Source organism: Siniperca chuatsi, linkage group LG19 (genome assembly GCF_020085105.1).
Source record: "Siniperca chuatsi isolate FFG_IHB_CAS linkage group LG19, ASM2008510v1, whole genome shotgun sequence".
Classification (NCBI taxonomy): Eukaryota; Metazoa; Chordata; class Actinopteri; order Centrarchiformes; family Sinipercidae; genus Siniperca; species Siniperca chuatsi.
In genome coordinates, this window is record NC_058060.1 from 26,778,949 (window position 1) to 26,792,804 (window position 13,856).

The 13,856-nt window shown below is 44.2% G+C and overlaps 1 protein-coding gene across 1 annotated transcript in view; it reads right to left on the reverse strand.

Annotated features, from left to right (window-relative positions):
• Positions 1-13,856, reverse strand: part of LOC122867087 (receptor-type tyrosine-protein phosphatase mu-like) — a 152,199-nt gene that overhangs the window by 111,819 nt on the left and 26,524 nt on the right. Inside the window, exon 2 of the mRNA XM_044177454.1 lies at positions 4,302-4,418. Coding sequence (XP_044033389.1) covers positions 4,302-4,418 — 117 coding nt within the window. The remainder of the gene's footprint in view (positions 1-4,301; positions 4,419-13,856) is intronic.

Here is a 13,856-nt window from a genome sequence, read left to right on the forward strand (position 1 = left end):
ATCCTATTGAGATGCTGTGGCGTGACCTTAAAAAGGCAGTTCATGCTCGAAAACCCTCCAATGTGGCTAAATTACAACAATTCTGCAAAGATGAGTGGGCCAAAACTCCTCCACAGCGCTGTAAACGACTCACTGCAAGTTATCGCAAACGCTTGGTTGCAGTTGTTGCTGCTAAGGGTGGAGCAACCAGTTATTAGGTTTAGGGGGCAATCGCTTTTTCACACAGGGGCATGTAGGTTTGGATTTAGTTTTCCCTTAATAATAACAACCTTCATTTAAAAACTGCATTTTGTGTTTACTTGTGTTATCTTTGACTAATATTTAAATTTGTTTGATGATCTGAAACATTTAAGTGTGACAAACATGCAAAAAAATATTAAATCAGGAAGGGGGCAAACACTTTTGCACACCGCTGTATATTGTATATATATGTATATATACTCCTCTGAGTATTTTTAATGTCGAGCTCTTTGAAATCTGAGATTACAGAGTTGAACTTGTTAAAGTAAACGTTCCTTATTTCAGTGAATGTTGTACACTGTAGGAGGAAGAGCGTCTCTGTCTCGCCTCACCAGTTCATCGTCTCTTCGGGTCCAGATAACTTTCTGATCTGATCTGGCTTTTAGTTTCTGTCCAGTGATCCAGATTCAGGTTTCTTTACATCGTGTTGTAGTTTGGTTTCCTCTGATTGGTGTTTGGAAAGCAGTGCTGCTGTGAGACTGGTCAGAGTGTCTGAGGGGGGGCAGTGAGTCTCAGCACCAGCTGACATAGGGGACTCTGTTCTGGACTCAGCTCCTGGGTTTGGAGGGCTTTGGGATGGAGGGGGCTGGATTTAAGTCCAGGTGATTAAAACATGTGAGCGCTCTCTGTTGAATGTTAAGTATCAGCGGGTCTCTGCCTGATTCTGCTCCACATGTATCTGTTGGTGTTTTTCTGTGTGAAATGTATCTGCAGAGTCCTGCATGTAGAGACTCTGCTGGACGTTTGTCCCGGCGGGTAAAGCTCTGGTGAGTGAACCCCAGACTCACCACCAGACAGCGCAGTGGGCCGGATGACAGTATCACATATTTTAAGGCAAATTTTAATTGCATTTCTCTTTGAGCTTTTTCTTTTAGTGCATTCACTGCCATGTTGAAACTCCTTGATGCTGTTTAGCTTTCTGCCATGTTAGTTGGTGTTAGCTGACGGCTAAATTAACCTCAAAATAAGACTCTGACTAAATATATCAATGATGTCATGGTGTTGGCAGCATCAGAGTTGGCTTGGCCTCTGACTCTGATACGACTGCTGTTTATTTTTAACTCACAGTGACCAGACGTTTAAGCTCTTCTGACTAAACAAACCAAACGTAACAATGCTGCTATAGAGGATTTTGTTAGAACATTAATAATATAATGAAAAACAACAGACTGATAATAAGAGTGGATTATATGTTTAAAGTTTGTTAACACACTCACTCAGTTCTCAGCTCCTCATTTTGAAGCTCATTTTGCAGCCGTCTGTAGTAACGAACTGCTAACGAGTCGGTAAGTCAGAGAAAGAAATCAGTGAGAGGAAAATACTCCCCTTCGAAAGCCTGAAACACTGTGTGTGTGTGTGTGTGTGTGTGTGTGTGTGTGTGTGTGTGTGTGTGGCAGTAAAGGGTATTAGAGAAGATTACTGTTGTTCACACTGACAGCAGAGAGAGAGAGCGCGCTACATGGTTCAGATTAGATTGAACTTGTACCATTTATAAGAACATTAAATGGAGCCTGCAATCACTGGTCAATCGATGCCTTGCTGCTGCTCAGTGTGAGTGTGTGTGAGTGTGAGTGTGTGTGTGAGTGTGTGTGTGTGTGTGTGTGTGTGTGTGTGTGTGTGTGTGTGTGTGTGGCTGCAGTATTAAACCAGACGAGTTACAGCGGAGAACACCGACTGCATTGAGTTTTTTCCAGCTCAGACCTCCTGCTTTCTCTGAGTTAGAACACATGCAGAACTACCATTTAAAAAGTGTCTATTTTAAAATAAATGTTGTAAAGCTTTATGTCTGGGCAGATATACATTATGAAGCCCTGCTAGCGCCCCCTACAGACTGCCATGTTCACGTTCACTCAAAATGACCATGCGGTAAACTGAGCGAGGTGCGTTGGTTTCCTACACGGCTGTGCTCACCGTTGCAGCTTTAAGTCAAAAACGTTAAATATTTAAATGTGTAACTTGTCACGTTGTTTCAGTTTAGATGCCACACGACTGGCACAGAGCAAGGCAGAGGAAGTTAGGACAGTCAGTGAGGATTATGGGCATTGTAGTCCGTTCAGTCGTCGTTTTGGATGATCATCACTCAAACACACGCGAAGATGCCAGAACAAGGCGTTAGCTTGTAGTGTAACTGTGGTTCAGTGACCGAGGTCCTTCAGGTCACGTGAGCACAAATAACGGACAGAAATACTGCGAGTACCTCCGAACACTGCACACACACACACACACACACACACACACACACACACACACACACACACAGTAACACACAGATAGAGTATCAGCAGCTGCCCACAAATCTTAAATTGGAATTGGAGTCCTGCCGTCACACACAACCTGCTCCATCTGTCTCTCTGCCGGCCTGCCTCCACCTCGCTCGCCGGCCTCTCTGAGGCGAGGGTTCGTTAGATTTAATGCCCTGCCTCGCCCTGCTCACTGCTCCACATATCAGCCGGGAGGAGATCGAACCACAGAGAGGAGGCGCGACTGTTACTGTGTGTGTGTGTGTGTGTGTGTGTGTTACTGTGTGTGTGTGTGTGTGTGTGTGTTACTGTGTGTGTGTGTGTGTGTGTCCGCTGGGAGAGAAGCTGTTTGCTCTCTGATTGCCTGGATTGGCTGCAATTAGTCACACACACACACACACACACACACACACACACACACACCTCCTCTTTTATTGAAAAGAAAGGAAGTGACAAACACTCCCCCTCTCCTCCTCCTCTCTCTCCCCCTCTCCTCCTCTCTCTCTCTCTCCTCCTCCTCTCCTCTCTCTCCCCTCTCCTCCTCCTCCTCTCTCCTCCTCTCTCTCCCTCTCCTCTCTCTCCCTCTCCTCTCTCCTCTCTCTCCTCCTCTCTCTCTCTCTCCTCCTCCTCTCCCCCTCTCCTCCTCTCTCTCCTCCTCCCCTCCCCCTCCCTCCCCCCTCCTCCTCCTCCTCCTCCTCCCCCTCCTCCTCTCCTCTCCTCCTCTCCTATAAATCACATTAAACAGGACAGTAACCACCTCCTCTCTGTGTGTCCTCGCTCAGCCTGTCTCTCACGTGATTGGCTCTGTGATTTAAGAGCGCTGCATTCTCATTCGTCAGCGGCTTAACCTCTGCGAGCATGTGACAAACGGCTCACACACACACTCGCGCAGTGTGTTATCTCTCTGCGTTCGGTGTTTCTGTCCGTCTATAACTCAGAGGAGAAACTGTGGCAGCTCAATAGTAGATAACACAAAAGCTGCAGCAGCCTTTTCTCTCCCGTGCTGCCTTCAGGTACAAACAGTCAAACTGGGAAGCTGCATTAAAGGACTAATTCAATACTTCTTTTTAGGAAGTACATTTATTCGCTTTCTTTCCAATAGCTAGACTGGTTCTGTTAAAAGTTCAAAATTACCAGCAATGGGGGAATGTAACTGTAGTTAAAGCAGCTATAACACCAGTGTGCTGCTCTGGTTCGCTCTCAGCTCTCAGAGCGTCGCTGCCAGAGAAGAAGAAGCTGTGAAAAGCCGCTGAACGCTTCCTGCTGAGCAGCAAACAGCAGCCAGACGCAGTCAGAGAGCAGCTGCTGAACGTAGCGGAGCATCTAGCTGCTAAAGAGCCAGATGTTTCCCTCAGCAGCTGCTGGAGACCAAACACAGAGCTGACAGAGAGAAGACCGGACTGACGTCCATCAGGAGACAGACACGCCTCCTGATGAAGCGTCATGTGACTCTGACACGCCTCCTGACGAAGCGTCATGTGACTCAGACACGCCTGTGACTGCTGGAGGCGGAAACAAGCAGCTGGAGGAGCTTTTTGAGGCAGCTTTTCTGTCGAGAGGCAGCAGCAGAAATGAGTCACAGACACATTCACTGTCTGTTAAACATCGACTGGATGACACTGAACGCTCCAGCTGTCACATAAACACAATTTGTGCATTTTTGTTTCAGAGGGAAAGTAAATAAACATCATCTGGTTCCAACTTCAGAGGACCCACGTAGGTTCCCTGAGGAACACCTCATCCCGAGGGTGCTTTCAGGTGCTTAAAACTCAGACAGGTGGACAGACAGACAGGAACTCAGCGAGACAGACAGACAGGTACCTGCAGGGATCCAGGGGTTGCTGGCCGGTCGGTCTCGGGTGTCTCCTTGCTCCCAGTCAAAGTCGTCCTCTTTGGACTGGACCAGAGTACAGTCTGGAGACTGACCAGACAGACAGGCTGAAAGACAGACGGACAGACAGGTGGTCAGTTATTTTGTTTTAGTATTTAGAGATAGAGCGAAAGACTCGAAGAGACAGACAGAGAGACACAGTGTAAGGCTTCATTCAGTCACTGCTCCCTCTATAACACACGTTTTCTCATCTATAACGCACGCTGCATTGCATTCTGGGATTGCTAGCATGAAGTAGGGTACATGTTGGACTCTGCTCGTTGTTCCATTGTATAATGTTTGAGGGCAACATTTAGAGGATATAATCACACACTCAGAGTTCAGACACTCAAACAAAATGGCGGACAGTAAACATATCACTGCAATATATAGTAAACAGGAAGTGAAGTGTTTGGTGAGTCGGGCGACAGACATGCTTTCTAACAGGAGAGGAAACAGGAAGACAATCTGTACGTGTACAAAACAAACCAGAAACAACCTGCAGCTGTGACATTTCTGAAGTCACCTGGTGTCTTCCAGCTTTTCTTACTGTAATAACTTTTAAATAAACTAAGCTTTTTATTTTGTATTTTCTTGTCGTTCACCAGTTTGAAGCGAACAGAGCAGCTTGTAAACGTATAATGTTCCTCAGAGTGAGACAGTTCCAGTTCATTAACATTTCCCAGCATCCTCCCTGCTGGTTACACACACACACACACACACACACACACACACACACACACACACACACACACACACACACACACACACACAGATAATAGATGTAAACCCTCCTCCTTCCTCCGAGACTCAAAGACGTCTAAATCCCTCCATTCACACGCACACTGACTCTCTGTGTGTGTGTGTGTAAATATATATTGTGACATCGGGGGGTTTGACGCCTCGTCAGCCTCTTCAGTGTAATGACTGTGTGTGTGTGTGTGTGTGTGTGTGTGTAGCTGTCATCTCAAAGTGTTGACATTAAATAGCTGGAAGGCTCATTTTCTTTCTTTGTAACAGAAGGCACATTAAACACACACACACACACACTCATCCCGCAGGACAGTGTTAGCTCATCAACAGATACGAGACACAATCTGTTTAATCTGCTTCTATGAATTTGCATCTATATAACAAACTGAACACACACTCTCTCTCTCTCAGAGGAAAACACACAGAAAAGCAATCTCAGCCTCTTGATCGCCCGACACTCTGAACTGTAGAGAGAGATCTGTGTGTGTGTACTGATACTACTGTTGTTACTGCTAATACTACTGCTAATACTACTACTGTTGTTACTGCTAATACTACTGTTAATACTACTACTACTGTTGTTACTGCTAATACTACTGCTAATACTACTACTGTTGTTACTGCTAATACTACTGCTAATACTACTACTGTTGTTACTGCTAATACTACTGCTAATACTACTACTGTTGTTACTGCTAATACTACTGCTAATACTACTACTGTTGTTACTGCTAATACTACTGTTAATACTACTACTACTGTTGTTACTGCTAATACTACTGTTAACACTACTACTGTTGTTACTGCTAATACTACTGCTACTATTGTTACTGCTAATACTACTGCTAATACTACTACTACTGTTGTTACTGCTAATACTACTGCTAATACTACTGTTAATACTACTGTTAATACTACTGTTAATACTACTACTACTGTTGTTACTGCTAATACTACTGTTAATACTACTGTTAATACTACTACTGTTAATACTACTGTTAACACTACTACTGTTGTTACTGCTAATACTACTGTTAATACTACTGTTAATACTACTGTTAATACTACTACTACTGTTGTTACTGCTAATACTATTGTTAATACTACTACTACTGTTGTTACTGCTAATACTACTGTTAATACTACTACTGTTAATACTACTACTACTATTGTTACTGCTGTTAATACTGCTGTTAATACTACTACTACTGTTGTTACTGCTAATACTACTGCTAATACTACTACTGTTAATACTACTACTACTATTGTTACTGCTGTTAATACTGCTGTTAATACTACTACTACTGTTGTTACTGCTAATACTACTGCTAATACTACTGTTAACACTACTACTGTTGTTACTGCTAATACTACTGTTAATACTACTACTACTGTTGTTACTGCTAATACTACTGCTAATACTACTACTACTGTTGTAACTGCTAATACTACTGCTAATACTACTACTACTGTTGTTACTGCTAATACTACTGCTAATACTACTACTACTGTTGTTACTGCTAATACTACTGTTAACACTACTACTGTTGTTACTGCTAATACTACCGCTAATACCACTGTTAATACCACTACCACTGTTGTTACTGCTAATACCACCTGCTAATACCACTGTTAATACTACTACCACTGTTGTTACTGCTAATACCACCGCTAACACTACCACCGTTAATACCACTACTACCATTGTTACCGCCAATACCACCGCTAATACCACCGCTAATACCACTACCACTGTTGTTACCGCTAATACCACTGCTAATACTACTACTACTGTTGTTACTGCTAATACCACTGCTAATACCACTGTTAATACCACCGCTAATACCACTACCACTGTTGTAACTGCTAATACCACTGCTAATACCACTACCACTGTTGTTACTGCTAATACCACTGCTAATACTACTACTACTGTTGTTACTGCTAATACTACTGTTAACACTACTACTGTTGTTACTGCTAATACTACTGCTAATACTACTGTTAATACTACTACTACTGTTGTTACTGCTAATACTACTGCTAATACTACTGTTAATACTACTACTACTGTTGTTACTGCTAATACTACTGCTAATACTACTACTGTTAATACTACTACTACTATTGTTACTGCTAATACTACTGCTAATACTACTGCTAATACTACTACTACTGTTGTTACTGCTAATACTACTGTTAACACTACTACTGTTGTTACTGCTAATACTACTGTTAATACTACTGTTAATACTACTACTACTGTTGTTACTGCTAATACTACTGTTAATACTACTGTTAATACTACTACTGTTAATACTACTGTTAATACTACTACTACTGTTGTTACTGCTAATACTACTGCTAATACTACTGTTAATACTACTGTTAATACTACTACTACTGTTGTTACTGCTAATACTACTGTTAATACTACTACTACTGTTGTTACTGCTAATACCACCGCTAATACCACTGTTAATACCTACTACCACTGTTGTTACTGCTAATACTACTGCTAATACTACTACTGTTAATACTACTACTACTATTGTTACTGCTAATACTACTGTTAATACTACTGTTAATACTACTACTACTGTTGTTACTGCTAATACTACTGCTAATACTACTACTGTTAATACTACTACTACTATTGTTACTGCTAATACTACTATTAATACTACTACTGTTAATACTACTACTACTGTTGTTACTGCAGTTATTTGTCATATCCAGTGATGTGTTATCTACGTGTCCCTCAGTTTGTGACATGCAGTCACATGTTGTGCAGCTCAGTTAGCTGCACGTCCTCCTCCTAATGTCGTCTGTTGCTAATGTCATCTAGTTCTGCGAAGTTTGGGATTAACAAATCCAGTTTCTTAAAGTATTCCACTCTGATATTATTATATTTGTCACATTTTAAAAGGAAGTGCATCTCTGTCTCCACCTCAGCTGTCGCGCAGTGACCACAGACTCTTTCCTCTGTTGGTAACCAGACCTACTTGTGTCGTCCTTTATCTGTGGCGAGACTGTGGTCACTGAGTCTGTGTTTGGTCAGGATCTGTCTGTGGTCACTGAGTCTGTACCTGGTCAGGATCTGTCTGTGGTCACTGAGTCTGTACTTGGTCAGGATCTGTCTGTGGTCACTGAGTCTGTACCTGGTCAGGATCTGTCTGTGGTCACTGAGTCTGTACTTGGTCAGGATCTGTCTGTGGTCCCTGAGTCTGTATCTGGTCAGGATCTGTCTGTGGTCACTGAGTCTGTATTTGGTCAGGATCTGTCTGTGGTCACTGAGTCTGTACTTGGTCAGGATCTGTCTGTGGTCACTGAGTGTGTACTTGGTCAGGATCGGTCTGTGGTCACTGAGTCTGTATTTGGTCAGGATCTGTCTGTGGTCACTGAGTGTGTACTTGGTCAGGATCTGTCTGTGGTCACTGAGTGTGTACTTAGTCAGGATCTGTCTGTGGTCACTGAGTGTGTACATGGTCAGGATCGGTCTGTGGTCACTGAGTGTGTACTTGGTCAGGATCTGTCTGTGGTCACTGAGTGTGTACTTGGTCAGGATCGGTCTGTGGTCACTGAGTCTGTATTTGGTCAGGATCTGTCTGTGGTCACTGAGTGTGTACCTGGTCAGGATCTGTCTGTGGTCACTGAGTCTGTACTTGGTCAGGATCTGTCTGTGGTCACTGAGTGTGTACTTGGTCAGGATCGGTCTGTGGTCACTGAGTCTGTATTTGGTCAGGATCTGTCTGTGGTCACTGAGTATGTACTTGGTCAGGATCGGTCTGTGGTCACTGAGTGTGTACTTGGTCAGGATCTGTCTGTGGTCACTGTGTCTGTGTTTGGTCAGTATCTGTCTGTGGTCACTGAGTGTGTACTTGGTCAGGATCTGTCTGTGGTCACTGAGTCTGTATTTGGTCAGGATCTGTCTGTGGTCACTGAGTGTGTACTTGGTCAGGATCGGTCTGTGGTCACTGAGTGTGTACTTGGTCAGGATCTGTCTGTGGTCACTGTGTCTGTGTTTGGTCAGGATCGGTCTGTGGTCACTGAGTGTGTACTTGGTCAGGATCTGTCTGTGGTCACTGTGTCTGTGTTTGGTCAGGATCGGTCTGTGGTCACTGAGTGTGTACTTGGTCAGGATCTGTCTGTGGTCACTGAGTGTGTACTTGGTCAGGATCGGTCTGTGGTCACTGAGTCTGTATTTGGTCAGGATCTGTCTGTGGTCACTGAGTGTGTACCTGGTCAGGATCTGTCTGTGGTCACTGAGTCTGTACTTGGTCAGGATCTGTCTGTGGTCACTGAGTGTGTACTTGGTCAGGATCGGTCTGTGGTCACTGAGTCTGTATTTGGTCAGGATCTGTCTGTGGTCACTGAGTATGTACTTGGTCAGGATCGGTCTGTGGTCACTGAGTGTGTACTTGGTCAGGATCTGTCTGTGGTCACTGTGTCTGTGTTTGGTCAGTATCTGTCTGTGGTCACTGAGTGTGTACTTGGTCAGGATCTGTCTGTGGTCACTGAGTCTGTATTTGGTCAGGATCTGTCTGTGGTCACTGAGTGTGTACTTGGTCAGGATCGGTCTGTGGTCACTGAGTGTGTACTTGGTCAGGATCTGTCTGTGGTCACTGTGTCTGTGTTTGGTCAGGATCGGTCTGTGGTCACTGAGTGTGTACTTGGTCAGGATCTGTCTGTGGTCACTGTGTCTGTGTTTGGTCAGGATCGGTCTGTGGTCACTGAGTCTGTACTTGGTCAGGATCTGTCTCTGACAGTAAAGAGATACTTCAGTTTATATTCGTGGTTTAGAGCCAGATAACAATTAAGTTTGTTTTCAGTTTTGGTTTGATTTGTCCACTGTTCCAGATAGGCGTCTTTTGTTAATAATTTGGTTTCCTCAGTCAGTCAGTCAGTCAGTCTGTCTGTCTGTCTGTCTGTCTGTCTGTCAGTCTGTCTGTCTGTCTGTCTGTCTGTCTGTCTGTCTCCATTTGTTTGCCCTCGTTTCATCAGAGAAAATTACAGGAGAGACAGACAGTTTCAGAGGGAGCAGATTGTTGTCGGGGGGTTCTTCGCCTCAACTCGCCTCGACAGGAAATGAGAGTTTCCACGGTGTCGTTCTGTCACATACCATACATACACACACACACACACACACACACACACATATATATATATATATATACACACACATACACACACACACACAAACAGAAACATGCACACGCACACACTGACTGTGTCCTCAGGGTGTGTTTTCTGTTCCCTGTCATCACTCTGCCAACACACAGTCAGTGTGTGTGTGTGTGTGTGTGTGTGTGTGTATACCAGCAGTAATTAATCATAATGTGCAGCTATTGATCGTCTCCAGTCTCCTGATCAATAACTACAAGTCCTCTCCTAAAAGTTGTGAGGATCATTAACCCTTTAGACACAGTAAACCAGCAGTTTGATGACATCACCGCAGGCTTCTGGGAAGTTTGGTTTTGTGATTATTTTCTGTAAGTGAAAATAATTAATTAATCAATTAATCAATAATGAAAATAAATGAGTTAGTTATTATTAGTATGTGTGTTAACTGGTAACACACGTAAACACACAGCAGACAAACCTACATTGCGGCGTGTTTACTGTTTCTCGTTGCTATAGAAACGGGCCGGCGCTCACACAGAGCTCCGACTGTATCTGAACACGTTTGTGCCAATAAAGCTATGTGACTTTGAAAGAGCAGCTGCTTCACACACACGTTCATTCATCACTCCTCCGCGCGTCGGGGTGTTGCTGTTTCCGTGGTTACCGTGACCTCACTGAAAGCCAAACTGTACGTGTGTGTCACATTAAAGCGTTCGCGCTGTCGTGACCTCTGACCTTCCGGTGCACCTCCGGCAGCGTCGCCGTGGAGACGGGCACTTCCTGCAGAGGTGGAGCTGCGAGGCGGATGTGTGTGACAGCGAGACACACACACTCCTACGTGTTGTCTTAGTTATTTAATACTTTAGCGCTCTGGAAGCAACATTTATCCAGTCCTTTCTGGCATTTCATGACATTCTCCACTTTACACCTTTCGTTGTAGTTTTGGGGCGACAAGAGTGAAAGCTGGGATTTTAAACGTTAGTTAAAGGATGAAGCAGAAACCAGATGAAGCTATATGAAGAATCAGGCTGATGAAGGAACTAGAGGAGGAGGAAGAGGAGGAGAAGAGGCCTGAAGAGGAAGTGGAAGGGAAGTTGTCCCTCTCAGACTCTCTGCGGTGGTGAAATCTTCTCCATTAGAGTCCATCCGCAGTCCGCAGAGATCTGATAACATTTAGCTGATCTGCTGGTGGGCCGGATTAGACCTCTGCTGCTGCCAATCCCTATTCCACTGTAATCTATTAACAGCCAGCCAATCGCACACACACACACACGCACACACACACGCACACACGCACGCACACACACACACACACACACACACACACACACACACACACACACACACACACACACACACACACACACACACACACACGCACGCACACACACACACACACACACACACACACACACACACACACACGCACACAGACACACACACGCACACACACGCACGCACACACACACACACACACACACACACACACACACACACACACACACACACACACACACACACACACACACACACGCACGCACACACACACACACACACGCACACAGACACACACACACGCACGCACGCACACACGCACACGCACACACACACACACGCGCGCGGCAGGACTAACGTGGTGTCTGTTAGTCAGCTGGCAGAGCGCCTGGGTGGAGCTGCACTCGTCTTCTTTCTTTTACAAACTCTTCCTCTCTTTTCATCTGTCTTTCCTCCCTCCTCTCTCTCGCTCTGCGTCTGTGCTTCTGATGCTCGCTCGCCCTCCCTCTCTCTGAAGTATGTGAGTCTGAATGAAACCATCTGGTCCTGATTAGGAAAAGGACTCGCCTCTCTCTCTTTCTGTGGTTTCCTCTGTAGCCGTCCTCCCCCCTCGCTGAAGCTGCTCAGACGCCGTGTTTATTCATCTCGTACGTCGCGTTAACTCACGCTACATGTTTTCATGTTCCTCGCTGCCAGAACAGCCCCGCGGCTTTAATGTTCAGGGATCGACTGAGCGACCACGACGTGGAGCTCGCACCGAACGTAAACACTGAACCCAGGTCAGTTTTGTGCATTCACAATTACAATAAAGTTTATTCAAACAAGACGACCTCGTCCTCAACAGTGTTGACAAAAAGAGAGAAAGGCGGCGTCACTTTGTGTAATTCTGCTATGAACAGAAAGTAAGAAGATGAACGTGCAGCTGCAGATGGAAGATACTCTGATCTGATCTGCAGGAACATTTAGTTTTATATCACAAGCGTGAACAAGTCTAGCAGACTAACAGCGTTCATGATTTGGAGGGAAAAACCAGCTGACGGGAGCTTTTTCTGTATTTAACTTCTGAAAGTGCGTCCGAGCTAAGCTATGTCCAAGGAGAACGAATAAAAGTTGTAAAAGCATTTTGAACTGACATCATTAACATGCTGCTACAATAAGTATAATGAAGGCTTCTATATCTGTCCTCAGGATCGTTACTGAAGCAAAAGAGAAGGATGAAGCGGCGCCTCCAAATGCTGATAATGAAGCCTGTAAGTCCAGTATTCCACGTTAATGGACGCCATTTGCCCTCTACAGAGTCTTTATGGTAATAAACACCTCAGCTCAGTCAGTGTGCTGCTGCACATCAGTGCTGATACTGAGAACTGAGTTCAATACATTTCACTTCAACTGATCACACCCGCTCCAGATTCTTCATGACAACATCACCCTGTTTGTTCATGTTCCTGACGTTATTTCATTAGTTATTATTTATTTAATTATTGTTCTGTTATATTTGGAAAATTGCAAGGTTCTTAATGTTCTTTATATTAATAATGTTTAAAAAACTACTAATGTGAACATTTGAAAAAAGTTTAGATTTCGTACGTTTTTCGTCCTTGTCGTATTATTTATTGATAAACGCTGGTTGGTGGGGCCCCTGGGAGGTTTTGCGTAGGGCCACTGGTCGTTGTATGAAAATGTCCTCACATTAGAGAAGCTGGAAGCAGCAAATTTAAAAGCATAAATGATTAAAACAAATGTAGTTGCAGATTCATTTTCTGTGGATCGACTAATCGATTAATCGACTGATTGTTGCAGCTCTAGCAGTGCAGACGCGCTGCGTTCTGCTGAACGGGGCGGGCTGCTCTTTGGACTGGGTTTTTCCTGGGTTCTGTCCTTTGAAATGTGATTTTATTTTGTTTTTTGTTGGCTGCTGATGTGATGTCAGAAAATAAAGCCTCTGTCTCTCTCTCACACAGAGAGTCTTGTTGTTCAGTATTACCCAACGCCGGGTGACCAGGAGAATGTTAACTACGCTACAAACACACTCGCAGGGTTTCAGGAGGACTTCTCCGAGCAAACACAGGAGATCACATGTAGCTGCACGGACTCTAGGTTCACCGGCTGACTCGTGTCTCTCACGTGTGTCGGCAAACACTACAAATCTGTCTGAATAACAGGGAAACACTTCATGATGGAACTGGAAAAAGAAGAAACAGGATGAAAAATGATCTTGATGAAGAAGAAAGTACACAAAGAAAGAATTAGATGTCGAAGAATCTAGACGGAGAATAAACAATTTGAAGAAAAATCAAGATGAAATAGGAACTAGGAAATATAGAATAGAGTTGACCAAGAAGTTAAAGAACAAC